Raw genomic sequence first — 26008 nt, 5'->3', positions numbered from 1 at the left:
ACCTTCTGCACAGGTGATGGGCGGGATGTACCTGTTGAGCAGAAGCAGCCAGGGACAATTTTTTGTGCCCAGCTAAAGAATTTCTAGCTAGCAGATTTGAGGACTGACAGCTTGTTAGCTTCAGGCTCCCTGTGACTTACCTCTATCAGAATCCTGCTTGATAATTTCACTCTGCATTTTTCAGTTGGAATCTGTGTCTCTTTGCTAAGCTCTTCTGTTGGCTTAGCAATAAAAACTCTAAGCCTGGTTAATACCACCTGGTTAGACACACTAGCCATGCTGCAGGAACTAAAGCGGATGGCAGGTGATACCGTAAAGTTAGTGTACTTCTTCCTTCATGTGATGTGTCCTAGGAAAGCTTGGGCCTGCTGGTTATTCAGGGGCTCTAAGTTAAGCAAGAGTATGCATGCCTCCCAGGTGCCATGATATTAAGGACAGAGATTATGCAAAAAAAAAAAAAAAAGGGGGGGGGCCTTAATGTTTGCTTGGGGAGCCTTTGATGACTTTAAATTTTAGAAATGCTCCAGAGCCAGTGGAGGAGGGGATGGGTATGCAAGCTCTTGCATTAAGAAGTAACTTTGGAGGCAGAAACTTTAAGATAGGACCACTGGCTGGAGTGGTTGGTCTTGCCACCAACTTGGGTTCTGGGTTGGCCCTACTGGCTAGGAGCCTTTATGTATATAGATGTGGTTTTGGGGGCTGGAGGGGTGGGGCTTGCAATTTGCCAAGCAAGAGAGATGATAAAACCGTAGTTGACAGACAACATCTGCAAACTACTTCACGTGTTAGATCTCAGTTCTTTTCCCCCCAAACACTGCGTTAACACAGTTCCTATTTTGTAGACTGCCTCTAATCTTTCCTTTTCCGAAGAAGCCTTCCCAAGATCTGAGTTATTAACTGATCTGTAGGTTCACGAACTAGGTGGTAGGTTGATGCCAACATTCCTCATACTTCTGCTTAAAACACTTGACATCCATCTATGGAGCACCTACCCTGTGCCATTAGGCACCAGCAGGCATGGTGGTGGGCGTGGACACAGTGACTAGGGAGTTGGTCCTTTCTTTCATGGCATTTGGTCTAGTGGGGAAGTCAAATTAGGAAATCAGTGCTCCAACTACAGCCTGGCTTAGAAGCTCTGGAGAGGAGTGAGCAGACCCAACATTGAAGCCTTAATCATAAAATCACAAAAGAGGCATCAAAGATAGCAGTTGACGGTTGCTGGAGTTCCCACTTGCTACCTCTGTTACACAATATGATGCTTCCCAGTTGTCACCAACATAGACTCTAATGTGACAAAGCTAGATACTATTCCATCTCCTCAGATGACCTTATGAAAGTTGATCAGATTTGAGCAGCAACAGGTTGCGGCCAACATTCCCAAAGAGCATGAAAGCATGTCCCAAGTGAAATCCAGTTCCCACATATCAAATTTATGACACTACCAGTTAGCTGCCACTACTGTTCCCTGCATCCCGGAAGCTCAGTCCTCACAGGAAAATGAGGCTGGCACGCCCACACTAACACACTTGCTCTGACAGAGCAATATGGGAAAGCACACGGGTTTTAAATGACCAAGTGCCATAAGGATAATGTACTCCCTCTGTGGGCACAGAGAACTGGACTCTGTAAAGCAGAGTCTTCCAGAGTATTCTAGCTGGTCAGACAACTGGTCACACGCTTCAGGTTCAGAAAAGCTGGAAAGAATGCTTCAGGAAAAGTCTAAAATTCAAACCAGCTTTAAGCGTCTCCGGACATGGCCGCTGTGTGACCAGCGGGAAGAAGCCAGACCACACCTGGAGGGTCAAGAAAAGACTGGAGGGCCTCCTTCAAGGGGAGACATTGGTGCCCACTCCAGTAGAGAAGTACACAGCAGGGACAGGAGCAAACCAAGACTAAGCAAGAGTGAGCGCACAGGCCTGGGGATCCCTGGGTGTACTCTGAGCAGATAGCTGGTGGGCACCAACTGGGAAAAGTTGGGGGAAGTAGGTGGGGAACTAGACTCAGCCCTGGGGCCAGCGAGAAGCCTAGACGTGATCCCATCCTTGGCCCTTCAAGCCGTTCTAGGTTGTTTGAATTGCCATCTTGATATGGATAGAGAATATGGCGGCTAGGAGGCAGAGGGACAGGAGGCACATTTAGACCAAGTGAGGGATGAGCCTGAACAGGGCTGGGCTTGGTGGCAAAATGCCAGGGGAGAAGAACCCAGGCTCTCTATGGGACCAAGGGTTTAGAGGAAGTGATACAGCCCCTCAAGGATAGGGGCTTCTGGCAAAGACAAGACAGATTTTAGAAGAACCTCTTCACCATGCATGCCTGTTAAGGCATCTAGATTTTACCTACCTAATGGGTACAGACGTTTCGCCTCACACTGTCACCATAATGTCTGTTCCAAGTGTGGCATTTACCCCCCATGCCCATCCGGCGATGGGCGTGTGGCTTATGGGGCCAGGACTACATATTCCAACCCGGAAACTGACCCAGTCACTTCCATGGTGGGCTGGATCCTAACCTCCTCACCTTTGGGCAGTGGTTTCAAAGTATGGTCGGAGACCAGTAGCAGTCAGTACCATCTGGGAATACAGAAAGGCAAGCTTGGGCCCCACTCTGCTCCTGCTGAACCTGAAAATCTGGGAGGAGGGGCCCAGCACAGGTTCTAACAAGCCCTGTGGGGACTCGGGTGCAAATGAGAACAGGAGCGCCCCCGACCCAGCACTAGCCGTCTACGACCCACAGGAACAAATAACTTGCCAATATGCTCTGACTTGACCAATGTTCCCTAGACTAGAAAGCCAAGCCCTGGCATCCTTCTAGGAAAAACCCTGCTGAGGACACTCCAGTGGCTTTTTTTTTTTTTTTTCCCTTATGAAAATGGGGCAAGGAGGGAAGACAGCCTTGTCTTTCAATAGTAAGACTGTGTTAGGATAGTATCATCTTGGCAGATGAAACTGCCTAATTCTGGATCGATTTAAACGGACTCTACTATCCAAATTACCAAAAGCAAAAGCAACAGAATATTCCAGCAGGAAGCTGTCCTGAAATCGAGGTGCTCTAGGCTGTGTGCGTGCTCAGTGCCGAGGCTTCTGGAGCCGGACTGCCCAGGGTTCCATTTCGCTTTCTGCGCAGGCTGATGTTGGGTAAGAACCACGCTGCCCCTGTCCATACTCCTCTTTCCTGATACATAAAAGGGGAATAGTCGCGCTCGGAGTGTAGAATTTAGAATTTAGGTGTGAATTGAAAGCCTTAGAGGCGTGTTTGGCCAACAATTTTAAGAACTTGTTTACCCGGGTTGCTTAAGATCATCTCACCGATGTCTGTGGAGAAACTGACAAGTGAACGGTAAGATTCATTTATTTCAGTGAATCAGAAGGATGAACCAAAGTGTTGAACAGCTTCTAGCTGGTTCTTCCAAGTGCTTTAGAGGCTGACGTGAGGGCCAGAGCACAGCCTTTGTGCCTGACGGCGGGGGCCGTCTTCCTTCCTCCCTCTCACTCACTAACCTCTCCAGAGAGAAAACCACTCTGCTGACTCGCAGGTCTGCTTGTCCTAAAATGAGTTTTAGCCTATGAATAGAAAGATTGGCATGAAAGCAGCAGCAGTAGCGAGCCGGACTAAAAATAAATGCCCTTGGCGGCCCCAAAGTGGCGAACCAAGTGGACTGAAGAAATTCCTCTAGATAACAGCCTTGTGCTCCGGCAAGGAGGAGAGGGAGAGCTGTCGGACTCCTTGGGCCTGCCGGTCCCCGTGGAGCGGCAGCCGGAGCCACTCGGTGCAAGTTCAAGTTCAGGTCTGCGCCCGATACCCAGAACCTCCCTGTAGTCTGGGCAGCTCGGAGCCGTCTAGGGAAATGCGTGGCCCACGCTGAAGGCTGGGTGTTTACTAGCAGGTCTATGCAGTTCTCCACTGAAGCTTCCCTGTTGTTCTTCCCCGTTAATCCTTGCAGGGACAGTCAGGCAGCAGCACGCTGACTTCTCTATGCATGTAAACCCCTGAGTTTCTTGGAGCCAGTAGACCTGCCAACATGGCTGGGTAGCAGCGCTCACTCCTTAGGTAAGCAAGGCTCCTGGGACAAGGCACCTTGACGTCAAAAGTTTGCAGCATCAGATTCTCCCCGTGCGAGGGACAGAATTAGCAAATTAGCCTCTGACACTCCTGGGCCTTCATTCATTACAAATGCGAACAGCTGTGACGACGTACATATGTGATGAGGTGCCAGCGACTTCCAACCCCCCCCCAACACCGACCCAGAGGGGCAGGGATATTGGTTCCAGTATTAGAGCTGAAAGAAAACCCAGATGGAGGCCAACAGTTCGATTTCTTAAAGCGATAGAAGGAACCCTTTCCAAATGCTTACACAAAACCCTAGTATTGAAACAGAAAGCCCTCCTGGTTGAAACAGGCAAAACACACAGGGTTCCCCAGAGTCGCGGCCTTTCTTCCCCAACTTTAACCATACTTTTGGTGCTAAAGCATTCCTATGAAACCCTGCTAAAAACCACATTTTTCCCCCACTGTTCACCTTTCTGAGCAGATAGGTCTGGGGATACAGGCTGCCTAGAGCTTCTACTTCTAGGGTCATTTTTTGAGGCATTGGTGGTTTTAGCTTAGTCTAAGAATTAAAAGCACCGGGGCGGGGAGGGGGGGCAGGTGTCTGGGTGACCCAGTCACTGAGCGTCCCCCTCTTGGTTTCAGCCCAGGTCGTGATCTCAGAGTCATGAGATCAAGCCCCAAGTCGGGCTTCAAGCTCAGTGCAGAGTCTGCTTAGAACTCTCTCTCCCCCGCCCTCTCCCCCTCTCCTCCCCTCCTACTCTCTCTCTGAAATAAGTAAGTCTTGGGGGAAAAAAAAAATCCACAAAAGCACCTCGGGTGGAGATGATTTCAAGCTCGGCCTGTTCCTTTTATGAAAAGAGAATGCTGAACCTGAGACATAACTGTCATGGATGAAAATAGACTTTGGGTCCACAACCCCGTAATCCCCCAAAGCTCTGGAAACCCAAAGCTTCTTAACTTGTTTGGTGCTGTCGGTCCTCCTGGAGGCTCTGTAAAACGGCATTCCCGGCTGAGCCCCCGAGGTGTGAGGGAGAATCTTCTTGAACCTTGGACAGAAGACGCACAGCCCTGCAGTCTGGCTGAGGTCCCAGTACCGGGGCGGGGTGGGGGTGGGGGCCTCTGGTCACTTTGCAGGGCAGGGAGTTCAACGAAACCAGGAGCGCTTTCTGCCCGGGAGCAGTCTGTCATAACAGAGTACTTAGATTACAAGAAACTGAGGCAGAGCCATCAGGCCTATAGTCTTTACTCACCTCTCTTTAAAGAGAGGGTCCTTTAGAAAGGCAGCCGGCCAGACTTAGCCCCTGTGACCCCCGCCCTGCTCATCTAGTCAAGGAGAAGCAACATGCAGTATCCTTCTTCCTTCCTCCCCCGCACCGTTCTCCCTGGTAATCCAGAGCCCTGCGAGTGTCCTGGTGAAAACACAGCTTTAAGATAACTGGGCAGAAGGTTTAGGAAAATCGGGCGAAATGGCAGTATCTCAGATATGCAAAGGTAGAAATGAAACTCCTTTTTATCTCAGGGTATTGGAATAAACACCAAGAGCATGCTTGTCTCTCTGCCCTGAATCTGTTCAGCATTGACTTGGAAGCACTGCTTCTGGGATTTTAATATCATTTATTATTGCGCACAATTAGTTTGCTACAACTAGGTTCAGAGACCCTCTTGGAGATGCTGGTGCGCTGAACGCCAGCCTTATTTTACCTGTGTGCCTATATTTGATCGCAGGCTGGCTTGAGTGTCTAGGAAATCTGTAGCTTCTGAAGTCAATTTTAAGATCTTCAGTGCCTAACCCTGAAGGGGAAAACCATCATTTGACACCTAATTTTACACCCCTGTCGAAGCCCGATTATGTGCCTACCTTTTTTTTTTTTTTAAGATTTTATTTATTTATTTGACAGAGATCACAAGTAGGCAGAGAGGCAGGCAGAGAGAGAGGGGGAAGCAGGCTCCCCGCTGAGCAGAGAGCCCAGTGCGGGGCTTGATCCCAGGACCCTGGGATCATGACCTGAGCTGAAGGCAGAGGCTTAACCCACAGAGCCACCCAGGCGCCCCTGTGCCTACCTTTTTGAGTGTGTTGATATCAGTGTCTGAATTTTTGTCTCTTTTTCACTGAGCAAACTTTGGTGCTGAAAACCTTTAAAAATAATTCAGAACCAAAGATACAGATGTAGTGAAAAGAAGGGCCACATGCACCCCAATGTTCATGGCAGCAATGGGCACAGTTACCAAACTGTGGAAGAGAGTAGCAATGCCCTTCAACAGATGGATGGATAAAGAAGATGTGGTCCATATACACTATGGAGTATTATGCCTCCATCAGAAAGGATGAATACCCAACTTTTGAGTCAACATGGATGGGAGTAGAGGAGATTATGCTGAGTGAAGTAAGTCAAGCAGAGAGAGTCCATTATCCTATGGTTTCACTTATATGTGGAACATAAGGAATAGCATAGAGGACATTAGGAGAAGGAAGGGAAAAGTGAATGGGGGGAAATCAGAGGCAGAAATGAACCATGAGAGACTATGGACGCCGGGAAACAAACTGAGGGTTTCAGAGGGGAGGGTGGTGGGGGGATGGGTGAGCCCAGTGATGGATATTAAGGAGGGCACGGATTGCATGGGGCACTGGGTGTTACAGGCAGACAATGAATCATGGAGCACCGCATCAAAAACTGATGATGTACTGTATGATGACTAACATAACACAGTAAAAAAAAAAAAAATTTCGGAACCTCCTAACCGCAGTCTGACTGTTCTCTCCAACTAGATTTCCACTGATGTTGTCTGACGACAAATCGCACGCTTGCTTCTTTTTAAATGAAGTGCTCTAAGTAGGTTCTTAGCACAGCCCTCAAAGGTCGGGGGATAGAGAACTGAAGCCGGGGCCCTGCAGCAGCTCGCCCCAGCGCGGAGAACACGGACAAGCTCTTGGGATTACACTGATGGGTGGGGGGAGGCAGCCGCTTCTCCTATTCAGTTGAACAGGATTAAAACCAGCCCCTGACATTTCCTGCCAACCTCTACCCTCCTCAATCCCTGAGATCTTAAGCCCAGTAAGATACTTGTGGAATGAACAAATGGTATGAAACAGAGGCAAGAAATGCCACTGAAATCTACTGCTTTCTATCTGGGTCCCAGCTTCACGGGACACCTGGGAGCAGAGTGGCACACACGGTTTACGAAAACACTGCGTTCCCGAGAACGCCGCCACCCCCGTATGGCAACCCTGACTTGGACCGCATTCTCATCTCCCTGGGAGTTAGCCACAAAGCATAGGCTGCCCCCAGAGAGCCGGGAGTAGCTGACAATCGGGAGGCCAATGGGAGTGTTGTGTGGCCAGCACAAGAGTTCCAGCCCGTGCTTGTCACCGGCGCGTCTGTTCTTAAACCAGCTGCTGATGCTGGAAGGTAGCAGGAAGTCGGAAGGCTTTCTGCTTGGAAGGCCTCCCTCTGTCATCTGCAGGAGCTCTGGGGCACCCAAATATTCGCAGTCTATGTCTGTTAAGAAGCTAGACCCTTGCCTTGTTGCTCAAAGAAATCACCCCCTCCAGATAGGCACACGTCTGGATAGGAAACACCTGAACGGTAGCTGTCCCGTGCCAGGCAAGGACAAAAAACAAAACTACGTGCTCTGCTTACAAGGATTCATTCATGCCACCCTGTGAATTAAACATCCATACATCAAACATAGGAACTCAGAGAGTTAGAGGAACAGAGTCCAGTCTGTGGCTCTCCCTCACTTTCCATTCTCTTCCGTCACTAAGAAGGATCTCCCTTTACCTCTCAACTGTCCCTTCTTGATTTTTATCCCCAAGGCATTTTGTAAGCATATCTTTTTCTAATTAGACCTCAAATTCGAAGACAAGGAGCCAAGCATTCTACCTCTGTTCAGCCCCCTCCTTGTGGCCCCTTGTAAATCTCCCTCAGTTTGCATGTAATGGGAACATCATCCATGAACCGTATAGAATGTGGCCAAGAAATGCTATGAAAGGATTCGGATTTGGCTGTATTATAGCTACACTCATGAGTTCAACAAATGAGGGAAATGAGGCCACGGGCAGGTGAGTCCCACCCAACTCCCTGCGGCCTCTGAGCCATTGAGGTTCCTTCTCTCTTGGTCTGGCTCCATTGGCCCAGAATCACTACTCCAGCCACCACGCCCAGTTTTCAGGAGTCAGAAAGGAATGAAGGAAAATGGGCCCCCATCCCTTTGACAATATTTCCCAGAAGTTCTATCTTACCATTCCTATTTATATTCCACAAGCCAGACCTTAGCCCCATCCCAGGCTGTGCCTCATTGCAAGAGAGGCTGGGAAATCTAGTATTCTCCAGATGGCGTTTGCCCCGCTAAGAACTCAATAACTGTCCATCACTGCCCCTGTGCCCGCCCAGCCCTGGCGACTAGAATGTTTTACCCTGCTGAGTCTGCAGCGGTCCCTCCGAAAGGGACCGTATCCACGGGTTTTGGGTAACTTGCATCTCTAACTTCCCACGCTTGCATCCCAGCTTAGCTAAGTGCTCCCTCTTGATTTTAGGAAGAAAAGCCAAATGTGAACCCTCCCAATTCCAGTGCACAAACGGCCGCTGTATTACATTGCTGTGGAAATGCGATGGGGACGAAGACTGCGCTGACGGCAGTGACGAAAAGAACTGTGGTGAGTAAGGAGCCTGACAGTGTCCTGGGCCACCTCACAAGGGTGCGCGCACGTCACTGAACGTGATGCTCTGAAAATAACACGATTCTGAAAATAAGAGGCTGCTCGTAAGAACTGCTTTGAACCCCAGGGTCCCAAGAGTCTATACATCCTGTTCTAGAGCAGTCTGGTTCAATGTTTGACACGGGACTACCAGCCTGTGTGTGGAATGTTGCCGATCGAGCGCGGGTCCTTGGAAATGGCAGGACCTGGTTTATCTAGGCCAGGCAGACATTCGGTATGGGAAGCTAGGAGAGGGGATGGGAGGACTAGAAGTAGAGACAGAAGCTTGCTTAGAACAGACTTTCTTTTTATAATTTTCAAATAGCCCTGATACCCCCAAAAAGAAAGCATCTATTGTAGGCAGAGACTTTTTAAGTCATGAATAGTAAGAAATCCCCTTAGGTTTCAGCAGGTTCATAAACTCCTGACATAGAAACTCCAGGCCAGGGCAGATCACATATCAGATAAGGATATTTAAAAAGCCTCTGCCTACAATAGATGCTAATTCTAAAGCTTTAGGCAGGGTGGAAGACAATCTTTCCCCAAGAGAACGGGGATAGACTGTCATGCCTACTGGTATGCACATAACCACAATGATCAAAAGATCATGGTGAGAAATGCCTTACGTTGAGCCACAACAGCTGAGAACTACATGTCAACATGGCCTTTAGGTTCTCTTGAATACATGCTGAAGGTTACTTTTTGATCCTTTTGTTCTTTGGTGTAAAAATCCTGAAACAATATTGTATGGATGTCAGTGACAACATGGTCATTTGCCTTCTAAAGGATGTTATATAAAGATGTCCACTCTATAAACTAGAAATACAGAAGAAAAATAGAAGGTAAATGCAGGTAGCTTCAAGTGCCATCTCGTTATGCCCTCCCCTGCTTCTTCATGCGTCATTACAAAAATGGCAGCACGTAGGCGTCATGGCACTTGTCTTACGCTGAGCAACATCATGGGAGCTCACGAAGGGGAAAACCCATTGTTCTTAGAAAGTAATTATTCTCCTCGTGTTTCAGAAGCCTGCTTTGGCCATCTGACTACTTTAGTGGCAGCTAACCTGGGTCATCTTAGGGATCACTGCTGGCTCTTCCTAAAATAGTCTCCACATAAATAACGTCTAGACACAGCAGGAGGGTTTGGAAGAGGTAAGAGGGTAAATATATGTACTCGAAATCCCATGAAATGGGAAAAATTAAATATATCCTTAGCCAGCACTGGTCTCTGCCTCCTGGGTATGCAGGTAGAGAAGGAGAGTGGGAACATTGCTCAGGGAAGCTCTGCATGTTTATTTTGAGATGTTCCTCCCTGGAAGGGAAAAGGGTGCACAGTTGCTTAAAACTCGTAAAGCCACTTAGTATTTTTCCTGTCCGCCGTCTCGATATTGAACTGGGCTATAGTGTCAGCAGAGCTGTTTCTTTCAGGCATGTCAACCAGCATTTTTAGTCAACTGCCGCTTGGAATCCACAAGTGATGTGTTCCCATCAGCACCCCCCTCCCCAACTCAGTCTGTTACAAGCACGAAGCTCACCGGATTAATGAGTAACGTAGACCCTGTGAGCGGGTAACTGGTAGACCTCTTCCCGTGACACACCTACATTTCTATCCATCTCTTAAGGCCCAATTCAAACAGCCTTTCTTTAATCTCCCCGTCTGTGTTCAGAACGGAGAGAGAGGAACTCTGGCAAGTTTCTGTCCCTGTTTATCATTAGCATCAGCACTTGGTAGGACAGCCGTCTTGCCTACTCCCTTAACATTTTATATATCCTCAAACCACGTGGTCTCTTTATAACGACTCCCCCCCCCAATCCTCTTCCGAGGACCACCGCAGGCTGAACTGCCGCAAACTAGCTCCGCAGACACTCCCTCACCTTCTGACACGCTCAGGAGCGCACGAGCCTGGATGTCACTTTCACCATTAATACTGGGGTTTGAGCGTTTCTGTGATTTTTAGAAACAGGTGTGAATCTAAGAGCTAAGGTGGCCTTTCTTGTTTCCTTGGCTACACAATTCATGGGGAAGAATTATCCCTTTTGGATCATCAGGATTTGTCACCACGTCTTTTGAGTAGTCAGAATGGGCTATAATCATTCTATTTCCCTGTTGTGCCGTGTCCGAGGCAGGGGGTGGGGGCGGCGGTTACACTCTGCAAGTTGTCCCTAGCTCAGACCCCAGACTTGAAGCAATCCCTTTCTAGTTCTTAGCAAACTGTCATCTTTTGGCTGATTTGCCATTACAGAATATTCGTTAGGGAAGAAGAGTGAAAACTGGAAATTTAGGCACGTGAGCAACGAAGAATGCAGCTTGGGAAGGAGGAGCCTAGAACACCCTATGTGGCTGCTTACAAAGACCCTCCCTGCCATCTCTGACTACTTGGTAGGCGAGTGACCAAGCTGCCCAACTGGCTTAGGAGAGTCCAGATTTATGCCTGTCTTCCCGGCATACTTCTCGGTGTCCGCACTCCGTGGATTGTCCCATTTTGGACAAGTGGCATAGTCACCAGAATCACAGGAGAAAAGGCCTGCCCTTGTTGGAATTAGTAGCAGAATTTATACCTTTCTCAGGTGATTTGTCACTCTAGCCCTCATGTGGGGACATTGGCAGCCCCCACAGCATCTTCTGTGACTTTTAGTTGATGTTAGTCCACCTCTTGGCTTCTAAAATGTGACCTTATTTATACCCGGGCTTAAACGTTCTCCCTGGGTTGCAAGGTAAGGAGCAACCCCTGTCTTACCATGACTTCCATATCTCCCAACTCTCTCAAATGACCGTCTTGCTCTTCTGGAGAATAAAACAAAAACAAAAACAGAAACAAAAACAAAAAAAAAAGATTTTTCTAGTGTTCGCCTGGATATTGGCAGTTTAGCGCTAGCAGGCTCCATTCTGTTGTTGGAGTAAAAGGTGTCAACAGGCAGTTTCACCCCCAGTGAGAATACCAGCCCTCGGGTGCCTACGACTTTAACCCCGCCGATCAACTTTCGTAGTGAAGAAGACGTGTGCCGAGTCAGACTTTGTGTGCAACAATGGCCAGTGCATCCCCAGCCGGTGGCAGTGTGACGGGGATCCCGACTGCGAAGACGGCTCTGATGAAAACCCAGAACAGTGCCGTGAGTGATTTGCTTTGGACCGTAACTCTCCCAGGCTGTTTCGTGTTTTGTAGCTCTAAGTCTTATTTCATCCAAAACTTGGTTGTAATTTCCCTTGGCCTGCCTTGATGTGTGGGCCAGTGGACTCCAAGGTCAGTCAAGTCATTAACAAGTTGATAAGTGTCTATTAAAGAATATTGTCCCTAGTCTAACAAGACTGACATTCTCTTGGGTAGCTTCGCTATTGAATGTTTAAGACCGAAGCCAGCCGATTTGATTAAGAACTCCTTGACTAGGTGCATAGATTTAAAATATTTTGTAATCATGACTCCAAGCAGATGGTACTCTGGTCCTGGAAGCTAAGTTGAGGTAGGAGGTTCCCCACTTTGGGCCCAGGATAAGCTTTAAATGTACAGCTTATGTTATACACACACACACACACACACACACACACACACACATATATAGTCTATTACTAAAGGGGTAAGGTGGCTAGAAATAGGGTGACATCATGATTTTTTAACAAATCTCTTACCTAAGGTTATTAAAGTAGGGTAAAGCTTACACCTTATTCTTAAATAAGAAAAATGTCATAGGTATGCCACTTTATATCTGTGTCCTTAGGCGGATAGCCAGGAAGAGGTCTGTGACATCACAGAGGATGAGGATTTGGGTCAGGTAAATTAGGATCCTTTGAATGTCATGGTGAAGAAAGTCTTGGAATTCATTTCGAAGCAGTCGAGAGCTGTGGAAACATGAAAAGTGCCAGTCTCATGGGAACCATGTTTAGGTCTGGAATAAGGATGACAAAACTCAGTGAAGCAGAAAGGAAGATAAATGCATCAATTTCAGTTTTCGAGGCAAGGAGTCAGGGGAGCGATAAGAACATTGGTCACGACAGGTCAGATCACCTCCGGGAAAGACACGGCCCTGAGTTTTAGTGGAGAGTGACCCAGTAAGGTCAGGAACCAGGACGGGGTCCCCATTTCGGCAAAGCTCCTGTAGGTCACGAGGAACCTTTAAAGGAATCTAGTCAGGAGGCTTCCCAGGTGTTAGGTCATCTAGCCTTTTGGGAAGTGGCCATTAGGTGACCTTACGGTATCTGACAGATCACAAACAAACAAAAACAGGTCAAGGAGCAGGCCCGCCGATAAGCTTAACTGTGCCAAACAAAACAGAAGCCAGAGCTGAGCACGCCACGCAACCTTGAAGAAGGAACGCGGTCGAGGCTCTCCGGGGTCCCGCTGGGCGGCGCCGGCTGGCGTGGCTCCCACTAGTAGGTCGCATCTCGCCAGGCCACCGAGGGACAGGTGTGAGCCCGGGCAGGCAGCGCGGGACCAGCAGTGTGGCACGGAGGCGTGGGGGAGGCTCTTTTGAGACTGTATATCATCAACAGATATGAGAACATGCCGCATAAACGAAATCAGCTGTGGCGCCCGGTCCACTCAGTGTATCCCCGTGTCCTGGCGGTGTGATGGTGAAAATGATTGTGACAGTGGCGAAGATGAAGAGAACTGTGGTAAGAAGACTGGTGTCGAGTGGCTTATGCCTGACACCCTTTTGCTCAAAGAGAAGGGTGGGCAGGGGGAGAAGGTCCCTCGAGTGTGAAGATGCAGTTCCAGTGACTTCGCTGTGCGCGCAGCTGCTTGGCCTTCGTTACTGCCCTAAAACTCTGGCAGGAGTCCCCCGGTGACTGGCCACTGCTTGCTCTGGTGTTCCTCCTGGGCAGACAGACAGGAGACAGTAGGTCGTTCAGGGCACTGCCACCCAGAATAGGTCAGTGAAACCACAGCCGTGTGGCGTCTCTCTTAGGACAGGGGCACCCGGGCCTTCCTCACGTGGGCCCAGCACAGCCGGAAGGGGACTAGGGCCAGCAAGCTCACGCCGAGGTCTCAAGTGGGTCTGCCTCTTGGAATACATGACCTGAGTAGCCTACGAGGAACTTGGGCTTGCCTCCGAGCTAGATGCTCTTTGAGCCTTTCCGAAGGTTAACTTGGCCCAGAAGCGTTAGCTCTCACCTTGCCAGTGGAGACCCAGAGAAAACCCTGCCCAGCTGACGGTCCTTTCTGGGCTCTTCCCATAGTCCCTGCCTGTGAATACGAGCTCTGTTTCATAGGCTTTCATGTTTCTGTTCCTGGGAAATGTGTAATAAAGTGCCGTGCGTTCCAGGCAAGGCCCTGGGAATTATCTGGGTTGAACAAACATTGCTGTGAGCACTCTTTCAAGCTACCGCCCTTTTATAGGGCTCCCGGAGCGACAGCTCCCAGGGCTGACAAGCACAGGCCTCCCGCTGCAGCAGAGTACTAGTGAGCGGAGCATGCTTGTACTCCGAACACCAGTCTCGTGTGGAGAAGTCGACTTCTGACGTCGATACCACTGCACCTAGTCCAATGAGTTTCGGTTCAATCTTAGAATTGAGCTTCATGTATTGGTGAGCCCCAGAGCTACCAAGTATCTCCCTCCTAAAACTAGACTTTGCTTCCCAAGAGAGTCGTGGTCTCTACCCGAATTACCAGCAAATTGTGACCTTGATTCATTCGGCAGGAATTTGAGTCCAAGTACAAACTGGCTAGTCTGCCTGGTTTATCATCATTTGCGGATCGGGCGGTGAGGACTGAGATAGATTCCAGCCCAAGCAGTGACTTTCTAACATTTGAAAATATTTAAGATCTGTTGTTCCTGATCCTGGTTTGAGGGACCAGCAGAGAAGGAACCACGTGTGGTAGCATAACATAATGGCTGGTTTGGGTTAATCGAATCATAATGCTTCTGATGAGTCCACACTTGCCTGCATACCTGATACGTGGTGTTCTCAGCTGATAACCTGGACGGACGAGCTGTCTGTCCATTCAGAGGTAGCTGGGTCTTTGCCATTCCAAATGGAAGGCCCCGGTCAGGTTTAAGTTCTTCATCGCTGTCCCTTTAGGAATCTGTTGTGGTTCTCACTTCAAATTAACTTCTAAGCCTTCAGCAGTTCTCTTGGTCCTTTCTTTCCCTTCTTACTCAAGAGCCCCTGCATCTTGTCCATACTGAGGCTGCATGCGAGTACCCCAGGAACTCCGATGCAAACAGAATGCCACCTTAGCTTTTAAGTGAAGCTGGGAGAGCTGGCTAGGGGGCGTGATGAGACCCCGCACGCTGCGCTGTGCAGCGAGAGTCGGGAAGCCAGGACCAGTCCCCCACGCTCAGCGCGGTCTGCCCTCTCCCCGCTGCAGGCAACATTACGTGCAGCCCCGACGAGTTCACCTGCTCCAGCGGCCGCTGCATCTCCAGGAATTTCGTCTGCAACGGCCAGGACGACTGCAGCGACGGCAGCGACGAGCTGGCGTGCGCGCCCCCCACGTGCGGCGCGCACGAGTTCCAGTGCGGCACCTCGTCCTGCATCCCGCTCAGCTGGGTGTGCGACGACGACGCCGACTGCTCCGACCAGTCCGACGAGTCGCTGGAGCAGTGCGGCCGCCAGCCCGTGATGCACGCCAAGTGCCCGGCCAGCGAGACCCAGTGCGGCTCCGGCGAGTGCATCCACAAGAAGTGGCGCTGCGATGGGGACCCCGACTGCAAAGACGGCAGTGACGAGGTCAACTGTCGTAAGTAGCCTTCTCAGCGGTCTGCTCCGTGCCCGCTGCGGGGGTCCGCCTGCACCGTGTGGCTGACCCTCCCTCTTCCTCCCCCCGCCCCCACCGCAGCTTCGCGCACCTGCCGCCCTGACCAGTTCGAGTGCGAGGACGGGAGCTGCATCCACGGCAGCAGGCAGTGCAACGGCATCCGGGACTGCGTGGACGGCTCTGACGAGGTCAACTGCAAAAACGGTGAGGGGCACCTCCTGGGGGGGGGGGGGGGAGTCAGAGGACTGCTGGGGCAGCCCCACCAATGGACACTTCGCTTTTGTGTTTCTCCTTGTAGTCAATCAGTGCTTGGGCCCTGGCAAGTTCAAGTGCAGAAGTGGGGAGTGCATAGATATCGGTAAAGTATGTAACCAGGAGCAGGACTGCAGGGACTGGAGTGACGAGCCCCTGAAAGAATGTCGTAAGTGGGGGGCTGGCCTGAGCATAGAGCGGGGAAGGTTCACATCGCCCCTAGCCAATGCGGTGGGGACCTCGTGCAGGGCCTGTCACATCTCTTCTAAGGAACCGAGTTCTGTGGTTGGGCTTCAGAGTGGCATTTTTATGCCTTCAAAGTTGAAGCAGTCACCAGCTCATTCATAGCTTCACCTCCTTAAAGATAACTGATCAGCTGGAGGACACCTGACTCCTACGACTCAGCCAGCTGGTAACCTGCCAAGCAGACTGGGTTTACTCTTCCCCCAAACACTCCGAGATGCGTATCTTAAATGCAAATTATTAGACCTTAGGAAATTCGTGGGTTTGACCAGACTATCTCGATAAGTTATCGCAAAAAGCCCAGAGTTTAAACGTTAACAGGGGCAAAAATCGATTTGAAATAACGTACGGGGTAACTCTGGTCCCTTTTTCTTCCAGATGTAAACGAATGCTTGGTCAATAATGGCGGCTGTTCTCACATCTGCAAAGACCTCGTGATAGGCTACGAATGTGACTGCGCAGCTGGGTTTGAACTGATAGATAAGAAAATCTGCGGAGGTGAGTCCGGAAGGGAGCCTCAGCCCTGGGGGTGCGGGGGAGAGAAGCCCGGAAACGACAGTATCTTGCTGTAGGTCATCTAGGCACGAAAGACTAATCCTAATTTCCCTCCTAGATATTGATGAATGCCAAAACCCGGGAATCTGCAGCCAAATTTGTATCAACTTAAAAGGCGGTTACAAGTGTGAATGTAGTCGGGGCTATCAGATGGATCTTGCCACTGGCGTGTGCAAGGCAGTAGGTAAATGGACTTGGACTGGTGTTGCTCTGGTCCCTTTAGGAGTAAGCGCTTACGAAGCATACAGCCCCTGACCCGAGAGTCAGCTCAATTACAGAATTAAAATAGTACAGCTCCCCCTGACTTAGGATGGGGTCACAACCCAATAAACCCATTGTAAGTTGAAAATATCCCAAGTCAAAAATGCATTTAATATACCCAACCTACCAAATACCACGGTTTAGTCAAGCCTGGCTTCAGTACACTCAGAACTCTTACATCAGCTTATAGCTGGGCAATGTCATCTAACACAAAGCCCAGGAAGTATGGAATGTCTCATGTAGCTTACCGAGTACCATACTGAAAGGGAGAAGCGGTACGGCTGCGTGGGTACAGATGGGTGTCAGCGCATCAGGACTCAAGTCTCCGTGATCATGGGGGCTGCAAGGAGCTTCGGCTCGCTGCTACCACCCAGCATCATGAGAGAAGATCACAAGAGAGGATGGTAGCACGTATCCCTGGCCTGAGCAAAGATCCCAACTCTGAATTCGAAGTGTGCTTCCTACGAACGCAAACTGCTTTTGTACCATCATAAAGTTGAAAAATCCTAAATCAAATCATCCCAAGTCCGGAACTGTCTGTTCTTGAGATCAGTGCTACTTACCTGCCAGTACAGTATCACAAAAAAAGCATTTCCCCAGACACCTGCCTTGGTCAGTTTCTTTTGCGTATGATACCATGAATGCCTACCAGGTTCACGTACTTCCTGCTTCCAAAACTTGAATGCAGTCCCAGGAAGTAACTTAGTCAACAGCTACTCAGAGACTGTTCCCAGCTGATCAGCCACCCTACTTTTGAGTGCTGTGACCCCAGGACTGCCTTCTTGAACACTGGGAGGTGCTTACAGTGCCCCGGGGGGCACAGACCGCAGCTAGCCTACTCCTCAGGTGTTGGGCCGTGCCTTTCCTAAGTGCTCTCTCCTGACTTAGAAGGACCTTGCCTTCCTACAGCGACACTAAACGAACCTGACTCCTGTCTTGCAGGCAAAGAGCCAAGTCTGATCTTCACGAATCGAAGAGACATCCGGAAGATTGGCTTGGAGAGGAAGGAATATATCCAACTAGTGGAACAGCTAAGAAACACTGTAGCCCTTGATGCGGACATTGCTGCTCAGAAACTGTTCTGGGCTGATCTAAGTCAGAAGGCCATCTTCAGGTAACTTCAGTTCTCTGCTTAGCGTCTCAGCCTAAGCCTTGGTCTTTGTGAAGGCTTGGAGGAATTTCTAGCTCCACGCTAGCATCTAATTAGCTGGGACTCTTAAATCTGGACACTGATTGATTCTTCAACTATTAAGTTACTATCAGTTCCTCATTAGAGACTAACAATGGTGTATGGAGTACAAGGTGTCCGTAGCTGTAGGAGTATAAGAAAGGACATCTCACTTAGCAACGCGTCAGTCCTGCTTATCGAGTACCTCCCAGCAACTCAATAATGGACCCTGTTATTTAGTATCAGTAAGAAGCATCGTTAAATGATGTGAGGGGTGAGCCATGGTGTGACTCGAGTTTCTTCTGCACAAAGTTTTTGACCATTTTGTAAACAGCAAGTCCATTCTCCAGGCTCTGATGGTGTCAAACTTTTAAATGTCTTGTGACCTATTCTGTTTCAGTGCCTCAATTGATGACAAGGTTGGTAGACATGTTAAAATGATCGACAATGTCTATAATCCTGCAGCCATCGCTGTTGATTGGGTGTACAAAACCATCTACTGGACTGATGTGGCTTCTAAGACTATTTCAGTAGCTACCCTGGATGGAACCAAGAGGAAGTTCCTGTTTAACTCGGACTTGCGGGAGCCCGCCTCCCTCGCTCTGGACCCACTGTCTGGGTGTGTAGTCTGTTTTTTCTAGCCTTTCAGTTGCTGTTCCTCCTGGCTGAAATAGTACTGAAACCCCAAGACTTACAGCTCCCTACAACAAAGAATTATCCAGTTTGAGATGTCAGTGCTGTCACGGTCGAGTAAGTCCACTCTCTTCCAGGCCCCCCCTGCAGGATGAGCACTGACTGACAGTAAGGAAACACGTCTGACTTGACATACACACAGAAGCGGTGTCTGAACCCTTATGGCCACCAGCTTTTCTGCAAGTGATTTTTAATGTTTGTCCAAATGCTTTGCCAAACCTCAGGAGTAGCACGCGTTGTGAGGATTTTGGTAGCCCTGTTACCTCAAGGCTTTCATCTAAATGTCCGAGTCGTCTGAAAGTCCAGTTGAAGTAAATGGATCTCTCTAGCAACATTTCACCAAGAGGCTCCCCTATGTGGGTGCTAAAGGCTATAGAAAAGCAGCTTAGGAAGTTGACAGAGGCTCTAGCAAGGACACCTGACCCCCAGAATCCTCACGAGGTCAGCCAAGCCCCTCAATAAGGCTTAACATACAGTCAACTTTCAGTCCTCTGAAAGAATTGGCCTTTTATAAAGGAAATATATAACCCGTGACTTGGGGTTGAAATATAATTCTCACACTTACATAGATTAATAGTGTTCACAATGAGCTTGTAGATTCTTAGTGTTACCTTTTGTTTATCTGGAATATAATTTATACCGTTACCTGTTACTGTCGGTCTCCAGAGCTTTCCCGTCGTCGTTTAAATGTGTATCTCAAACTACAAATTTATTCCTTCTAAATCACTGAGGCTTCTTTCTCATTTAATTCTTCCTAGCTTTGTGTACTGGTCAGACTGGGGAGAACCAGCTAAAATAGAAAAAGCAGGAATGAATGGATTTGATAGGCGGCCCCTGGTGACAGTGGACATCCAGTGGCCTAATGGAATTACACTCGGTAAGTCTGTCCTTCCTTCCTTGGCCACCACCAAGGTGGCCACCACCTTGGCCAACGGTCTCCACAGCTTTTGCTTCCCTCCATAGTTTACTCTGGACTAGAGCAGATGACAGCTCCCATGGTTCCTCGATAGCAAGAATTTGGGATGAGGGGAACTGAGCAGTGCAAATCGAATGCTGGGGCTTCCACAAATTAGACGCTTTATCATTACTAGCTTTTCTGTCCACTTGGGCCCAATATGGGACATAAATTCAATGCGTCTTGGGCCTTAAGAACTCTCATCCATCGGGAAGAACAGCACACTCACCTCTCTTACACTTCTCTAATGTGAGCACCATTTCTTAAGTCAGCGCCTTGGAGAATCTCAGGTGCTCCTTTAATCCCCTAGAAGAAGTGTGGGTCCAGACCCCGCATGCTGCCTCACAAGGTTTGTGGGACCCCCACCACTTTAGGAGCCCGTGCTAGAGAAGGAACTATGAGAATAGAATATTGGATTCCCTGAATATGTTCAGTGGAAGCCAGGGTGGTGATGGCATCCCGTGCGCTGACCATTCTTTTCCTCCCCAGACCTTATAAAGAGTCGTCTCTACTGGCTTGATTCCAAGTTGCACATGTTGTCCAGTGTGGACTTGAATGGCCAAGATCGCAGGATTGTCCTCAAGTCTCTGGAGTTCCTAGCTCACCCTCTTGCGCTGACCATATTTGAGGTGAGATATGTGCGTCAGCTCCAACCATCTACCTCTGGGTTACTAGAGTGCCTCAAGGGAGAAAGGACAGGACAGGTGTGGGACAAGGAGGGATGGGCAGAGGAGCATGACCCGAGAAACTGCTTCCACTTCAGACATGGGGTAAAGTCAATGCTCACTTAAAGAAGCCTGAACTTGCATGTCCAATGGTGTGACATCCAACTTCCCAGACCGATGTGCAATAAGTTTGCGCCATTACATTGACAGACAGTAAGGATGACCTTAGATATGGACTTGTGTTAATCCCGCTAATCCGGGGGTTCTGTTTTAGGATCGTGTCTACTGGATAGATGGAGAAAATGAAGCCGTCTACGGTGCCAATAAATTCACTGGGTCAGAGCTGGCCACTCTGGTCAACAACCTTAATGATGCCCAAGACATCATTGTGTATCACGAACTCGTGCAGCCGTCAGGTAACGGGGACGAGCACAGCCCTCCATCCACAAGGCCGCTGTAGGGACAGCAGCGTGGCCTAGTACCTGCCGGGCTACCAGGAGCTCTTTAATATGTCATCCTGCCCTACAACAGGACTCTCCCGTCCAGTCCCCTACCTCAAACACATCAAACGTGGTGTTTCGTTTTGTTTTGTTTGCATTTCTGACTTCCTAGTGAAAGAGCTATCAGAACTTCAGCTCTCCCTTCCCAGCCCCGGCACGCAGTCTTTTATTCCAGGCTTTTCCATACCTCCTGGACTTCATTCCCTTGTACGCAGACTCTTGCACTATCCTCCCAAGGAGCTTTTATGCCACAAGCTTTCCCTACCTCCCGCTGATGATGCATCTTCTGTGTAGATCCCCAAACCCATCGATCTGGTCACACCAGCTCCTGCTCGAACTACTTGCCTGGTTCTTTCTAAAGGAAACCCGTCAGCCTCCCTTTGGCTGGGTTCTGCAAGGCCAAGCGAAGACCGACGAGGACATGCTCTTCTCCTTCCCCTAAGTCTTCACTCTAAGCTTTGGGTCCTTAATGGGTGCCTCCTGCCTCCTCACCACACCCCTGTTCCAGGCATAATCCCGATACCGCTTTCCAGAAATTTCTTTGGATCTGCGGTATCCTGAGGCCATGTTGCCTGTCCCTGTATTTCTTCATTGTATTGAACTTGAAGGATGGACAGAGGAGACAAGCGTCATCTCCCTGGGGAAAAGGACTCGTGTCTCCAGCCTCTAGAAGAGGCTGTACAGTGGGTACCAGAATCCCTCTTTTAAAGGATTTTTATCTCCAAACAGGTAAAAACTGGTGTGAAGAAGACATGCCCAATGGAGGCTGTGAATACCTGTGCCTGCCGGCTCCACAAATTAACGATCACTCTCCGAAGTACACCTGCTCCTGTCCCAATGGGTACAGGCTGGAGGAGAACGGCCGGGAGTGCCACAGTAAGGCTTTTTACCTTTCAGCCACAAGCAGGGCCTAACGACGGGCAGAAGAGTAAGGCACTGATGAAAAAACTAGCCTAGAGGTTAAGAATTCTGCTTTCACCGATGCTTGGAGGAGACTTGAGAGCCTACCTGCTGCCACGGCCGGCCAGGCTGTTGGCGTCATTCCCTCCCAACCGCTTCTCACTCACTGCAGCACTGGGGAGTCGGTAGGTGACCACGGTGTGAACGGGACCGGCCTGACGCATCCCGGTTAGCCCCGCAACAGCACTGAGCCGGCCGACTTGCAGATCATTGAAGTTAATGTTCTCCTCCAGAGCGAGAGAGGCCATGGGTACAGGAAAGCTTACGGCCCCCGTGGGCGACACCGCCCTAAACTCACACTTGAACCCGCCTTGATTTTCATTTTCCGTTCTTAGCTTTTGATTGAGTGGCCAATTAAACACCCCTGTTGTGAGCAAGGAGCTCCTCTGTGAGGTTTTTATTAGCGTAATGCAGCATCCCGGCAGGGATGAGCTCGGTTTACTGAAAAAGTAATTGCTAAGACCATCTGACAGTAAGACGAGTGTGTCTGATACTCTGTTGTCGAGAGCATTTCTGGTAACTTCCAGGACGGTGCCGGGAGGGGTAGGTGTGGCCGTGCACCTGTTTGAGTTGTCAGATTCCATATGCTCACTGTTTGGTCCCACATCTCGTGTGTCTCTGGTTTTGCATGAAGACTTCCTTTTGGCTCTGACCACGCAACTTAGCTCAGCAGTGATCTGTTTCCCGTGGGGTGGACATAACCTGTCGAGTGGTTTCTCTGGATGAAACAGCTAGCCGCTCTGGAACCTTGGCCTTAACCAGGTTCTCAGTCTCTATAATTCAGGTTCTGCAACTCCTGTGACTTAACAGTGAGACAAAAGGTATCCACACAACAGAAATTTCACCAACTACTGGACTAGTTCCTGGAGGTACTAGGCCCAGTACTGCACACTGTGAATCTCAACTAACAGCCACACTTTTTGTATTTATTGCTTCAGTAATTCATGCAGCCCTGTAACCACTAGCTCTGCCCCTAGCTGGTAACCTACACCTCAGCTCCAAAGCCCGAAAGTCTGACATTCTTCATCTGACCCGACTTAACGAAGGTCTCTACTAGAAACAGCTGTTCGAGCATGTGACTCTCCAATCCTTCCGGACTGGTTGTGCCTGGTGGGCAAAGCAGTAGGCACTGACCCGCAGTCATGGGTGCCAGGGGCAAGAGGTGCTTGTCCGGATGGGGCCGTTTCTAAGTCTGAATTCATATCCATCTACATGGATTTCTTTCATTCTCCTGTAGGGATCAATGTGACCACAGCGGTATCTGAGGCCACTGTCCCCCCGAGAGGCACGTCTGCTGCCTGGGCCATCCTTCCTCTCTGTAAGTACCTCCCCACATATCTGGATAGACTTGTTAGATGCCCAGCAGATGGGCATTTCGAATCCATCCAGAGACACCGCTCCCACGGTCACAGGGTCCGTGACCCTGATTACGTTCGCTCCTTCCCCAGCCTGGCACGGAGTTGAGTCCAAACCTTGCTCTTTGGTGGCATTCTTGGCACTGTGAGGGGCAGTGATAAACCCTCACATATTACATGAAAGGTGCCGACTACACTCTAGATCAGGGCCATTAGTCTGACTCAGTACATTCCTTTAGGTAAAGAGCACTGTTTTCTTCCCCTTAGAAAGGTGTAGAATGCTTCATACAGAGACACACAAATGCTTCAATACTTTCTTGAGGAGTTATAGGACTTGCAGAGGGTAAATTAAAAATAGGAAAGAATCCTCAAACTCAGGGGAAAGAACCTCTAGAGCAGTTAGTGGGCATGGGAATTCTAAGGCCCTGTGCTATAATGGCCACTTTGTCCTAGAAGACTGGAGTCCAAGCTTCACTAATACACCAGGGGGGTGGTGGGGGCAATTTGAAAAGCTTTCCAGAAACTTCTGAAATTTTCATTCAGTTGGCCTGCACCGGGGCCCAGGACTCTACACTCGCCCAAATGGACGTTGTTGAGCTTAGCACCAAGCCACAGAAGAATACTTGACCACAGTTCTGAACTTGTTTTAAGCTTCTGGCCCATTTATAGTTTAACACCTAGTTATGCTGGCTTCCTACAACATGAAATATTTATTGATGTCAAGTCTCATGGATTCCTGACCATGACCTCATTCTGTATGTTTTGAGACTACACCCTGCTTAGTCACCTTCTCACTTTTCCTCAGTGCTCTTGGCAATGGCGGCAGTAGGTGGCTACTTGATGTGGCGAAACTGGCAGCACAAGAACATGAAAAGCATGAACTTTGACAATCCTGTGTACTTGAAGACTACTGAAGAGGACCTGTCAATAGACATTGGGAGACACAGTGCTTCTGTTGGACACACGTACCCAGCAGTAAGTCAGCTTCGGGTCTTGATACACTCTGGCTTGCAGTAGGACTTTCTGGAAAGGAGACTGCTAATTCAAGCTACGGCTTCTTGGGCTAGGAAGAGCCATTAGGATCACAGAGCCACCAAATAAATCTACTACCCCTGGAGATTAGACAGTCTAGCCTGTTGGGATGCATGTCAGTCGTAGATAAGCATCTGTCCCAGAATGACAAGTCAACCTAAGGTTATCACTATACTGTTGGAGATATTTTTGGTTATAGAAACTCTGTGTGAATAATAGGATGAACCAAGTGGCTCCTACTTGGACTGTCAAGTCAGCTATCTCCTGGACACTTAAAAGTTTGCATATCCTCCTATACAGGGGAGTTGGCTTAAAGTCAGTGTACTGACCAAGATTCTGTTAACCATCATTACCAAATGCTTGAAAGTGGCCTACCCGGCCTACTGTAGCTCACTTCCTTTCAGCAGGAGAGTTAGTCCCTTGTTCTTCAGTTGAAACCCGACTGGAGTATTTGGCCTTCACTTAGGGAACAGTCTGAAAAAACCAAGTGCTCAGCGCTCCCTCTCAAGCTGTCTGGTGAAACAAAGAACAGCGGTCTGTTCATGGCCCCCACGTGTCTTTTCCCCATTGTTCTCCAGGATTTAAGATCATTCAGTGGAATGGCAGCATCAGCTCCACCATTTTCTCTCTCCCCCAAGTAGATACCATTGAATTCAAGTGCAAATGCCTCAGTGACACAACTCAGTACTGCTTTAGATCGGACTTCCCTTCCATGTCCCTTTGGTCTTTGGTTGACCAACTCAAAAGCAAGGTCCATTTGGGAGACTGGAGTTACCATTACCAATGAATGGTCACCAAGCTCATCCTGTCCTTTTTCTCTTCCACAGATATCAGTTGTAAGCACAGACGATGATCTAGCTTGACTTCAGAGACGAGTCTTGACCTCTGAGGTCTAAAACCAATAACCCTCCACTTCAAAATGGTAACCGAGCCAGCACCTGAAGTCTTTCTTCCTCCATTCTGGAAGAACATCAAGATGTCTTTACGTGGATCAAGCTTGTATACTTGACCATTTTTATATTACTTTTGTAAATATTCCTGTCCACATTCTACTTCAGCTTTGGATATGGTTACCAAGTATCTAACCTTGAGTTTCTAGACAGTATTGCCACATCTGGCCAAATATGCACTTTCCCTAGAAAGCCATAGTCCAGCAATGACCCTTGTGCTATAAGTGTACACCATCTGTACAGACATTGTATAGGCCATCTGTAAATATCCCAGAGAACAATCACTATTCTTAAGCACTTTGAAAATATTTCTATGTAAATTATTGTAAACTTTTTCAATGGTTGGGACAATGGCAATAGGATAAAACGGGTTACTAAGATGAAATTGCCAAAAAATTTGTAAACTAATTTTGTACGTATGAATGAAATCTTTGACCTCCGTGGAGGTTAGTAAAGACTGAGTGTTCAAACTACTGTACATTTCTTTTTCAAGTGCTAAAACAATTAAACCAAGCAGCTTAACCATGGTTTCTGCTTATTCCTCCAGGAAAAATTTCTGTCGATGGCCTGAGTAGTAGCAAGCATTCTAAGTATATGAGCTAGATAATACAAATCCAGTATATGAGTACAGACCTTGATGTTGCATAACTGGGCTTATAAATTGGCTAGTTTCTCTTAGAACCAAGTACTAAAAGAACAAAGTACCATTAAATATTTGCTCCTGAAATACTTATTTTTGGTTAAAGAAGCTAGCTTAGCCTGTACCTAGAATTCCTCTAGGAGGAATTTAGAGGCAAGTTCCTTTTCTGACTCATTTGTTTCCTGACCTAGCAACCTATGCTAAGATTTCTAGCAATTCTGCTTCTTCATTCCTAAGTCTCTGTTTTCCATGTTCTGTCATTATATGTAGCTCCAGGACAGTGGAAATTTCATAGAAATGGAAATTTCATGGAAAATCTGTAGTAGCTTCCCATTTTTCAG

The 26008-nt window shown here is 48.7% G+C and overlaps 1 protein-coding gene across 2 annotated transcripts in view; it reads left to right on the top strand.

Annotated features, from left to right (window-relative positions):
- The window catches only part of VLDLR (very low density lipoprotein receptor), a 29297-nt gene extending 3743 nt beyond the window's left edge, over positions 1-25554 (top strand). The window contains exons 2-18 of one of the 2 annotated variants that reach the window (XM_032866540.1): positions 8582-8701; positions 11732-11854; positions 13230-13352; positions 15049-15420; positions 15520-15642; positions 15737-15859; positions 16312-16431; positions 16547-16672; positions 17692-17863; positions 18318-18536; positions 19369-19487; positions 20055-20194; positions 20505-20646; positions 21460-21606; positions 22928-23008; positions 23851-24020; positions 24905-25554. In XM_032866540.1, coding sequence (XP_032722431.1) covers positions 8582-8701; positions 11732-11854; positions 13230-13352; positions 15049-15420; positions 15520-15642; positions 15737-15859; positions 16312-16431; positions 16547-16672; positions 17692-17863; positions 18318-18536; positions 19369-19487; positions 20055-20194; positions 20505-20646; positions 21460-21606; positions 22928-23008; positions 23851-24020; positions 24905-24940 — 2456 coding nt within the window. In that variant the 3' untranslated portion in view covers positions 24941-25554. The remainder of the gene's footprint in view (positions 1-8581; positions 8702-11731; positions 11855-13229; positions 13353-15048; positions 15421-15519; positions 15643-15736; positions 15860-16311; positions 16432-16546; positions 16673-17691; positions 17864-18317; positions 18537-19368; positions 19488-20054; positions 20195-20504; positions 20647-21459; positions 21607-22927; positions 23009-23850; positions 24021-24904) is intronic. The other variant, XM_032866541.1, reaches the window with a different exon arrangement.
- Positions 25555-26008: the final 454 nt, after the last annotated feature.

This window comes from Lontra canadensis, unplaced genomic scaffold, assembly GCF_010015895.1.
Source record: "Lontra canadensis isolate GAN:19392208 unplaced genomic scaffold, GSC_riverotter_1.0 scaffold31, whole genome shotgun sequence".
In the NCBI taxonomy this organism is placed as follows: domain Eukaryota; kingdom Metazoa; phylum Chordata; class Mammalia; order Carnivora; family Mustelidae; genus Lontra; species Lontra canadensis.
The sequence above is the reverse complement of the archived record's forward strand: the minus strand, read 5'-3'. Positions and strand labels throughout refer to the sequence as shown.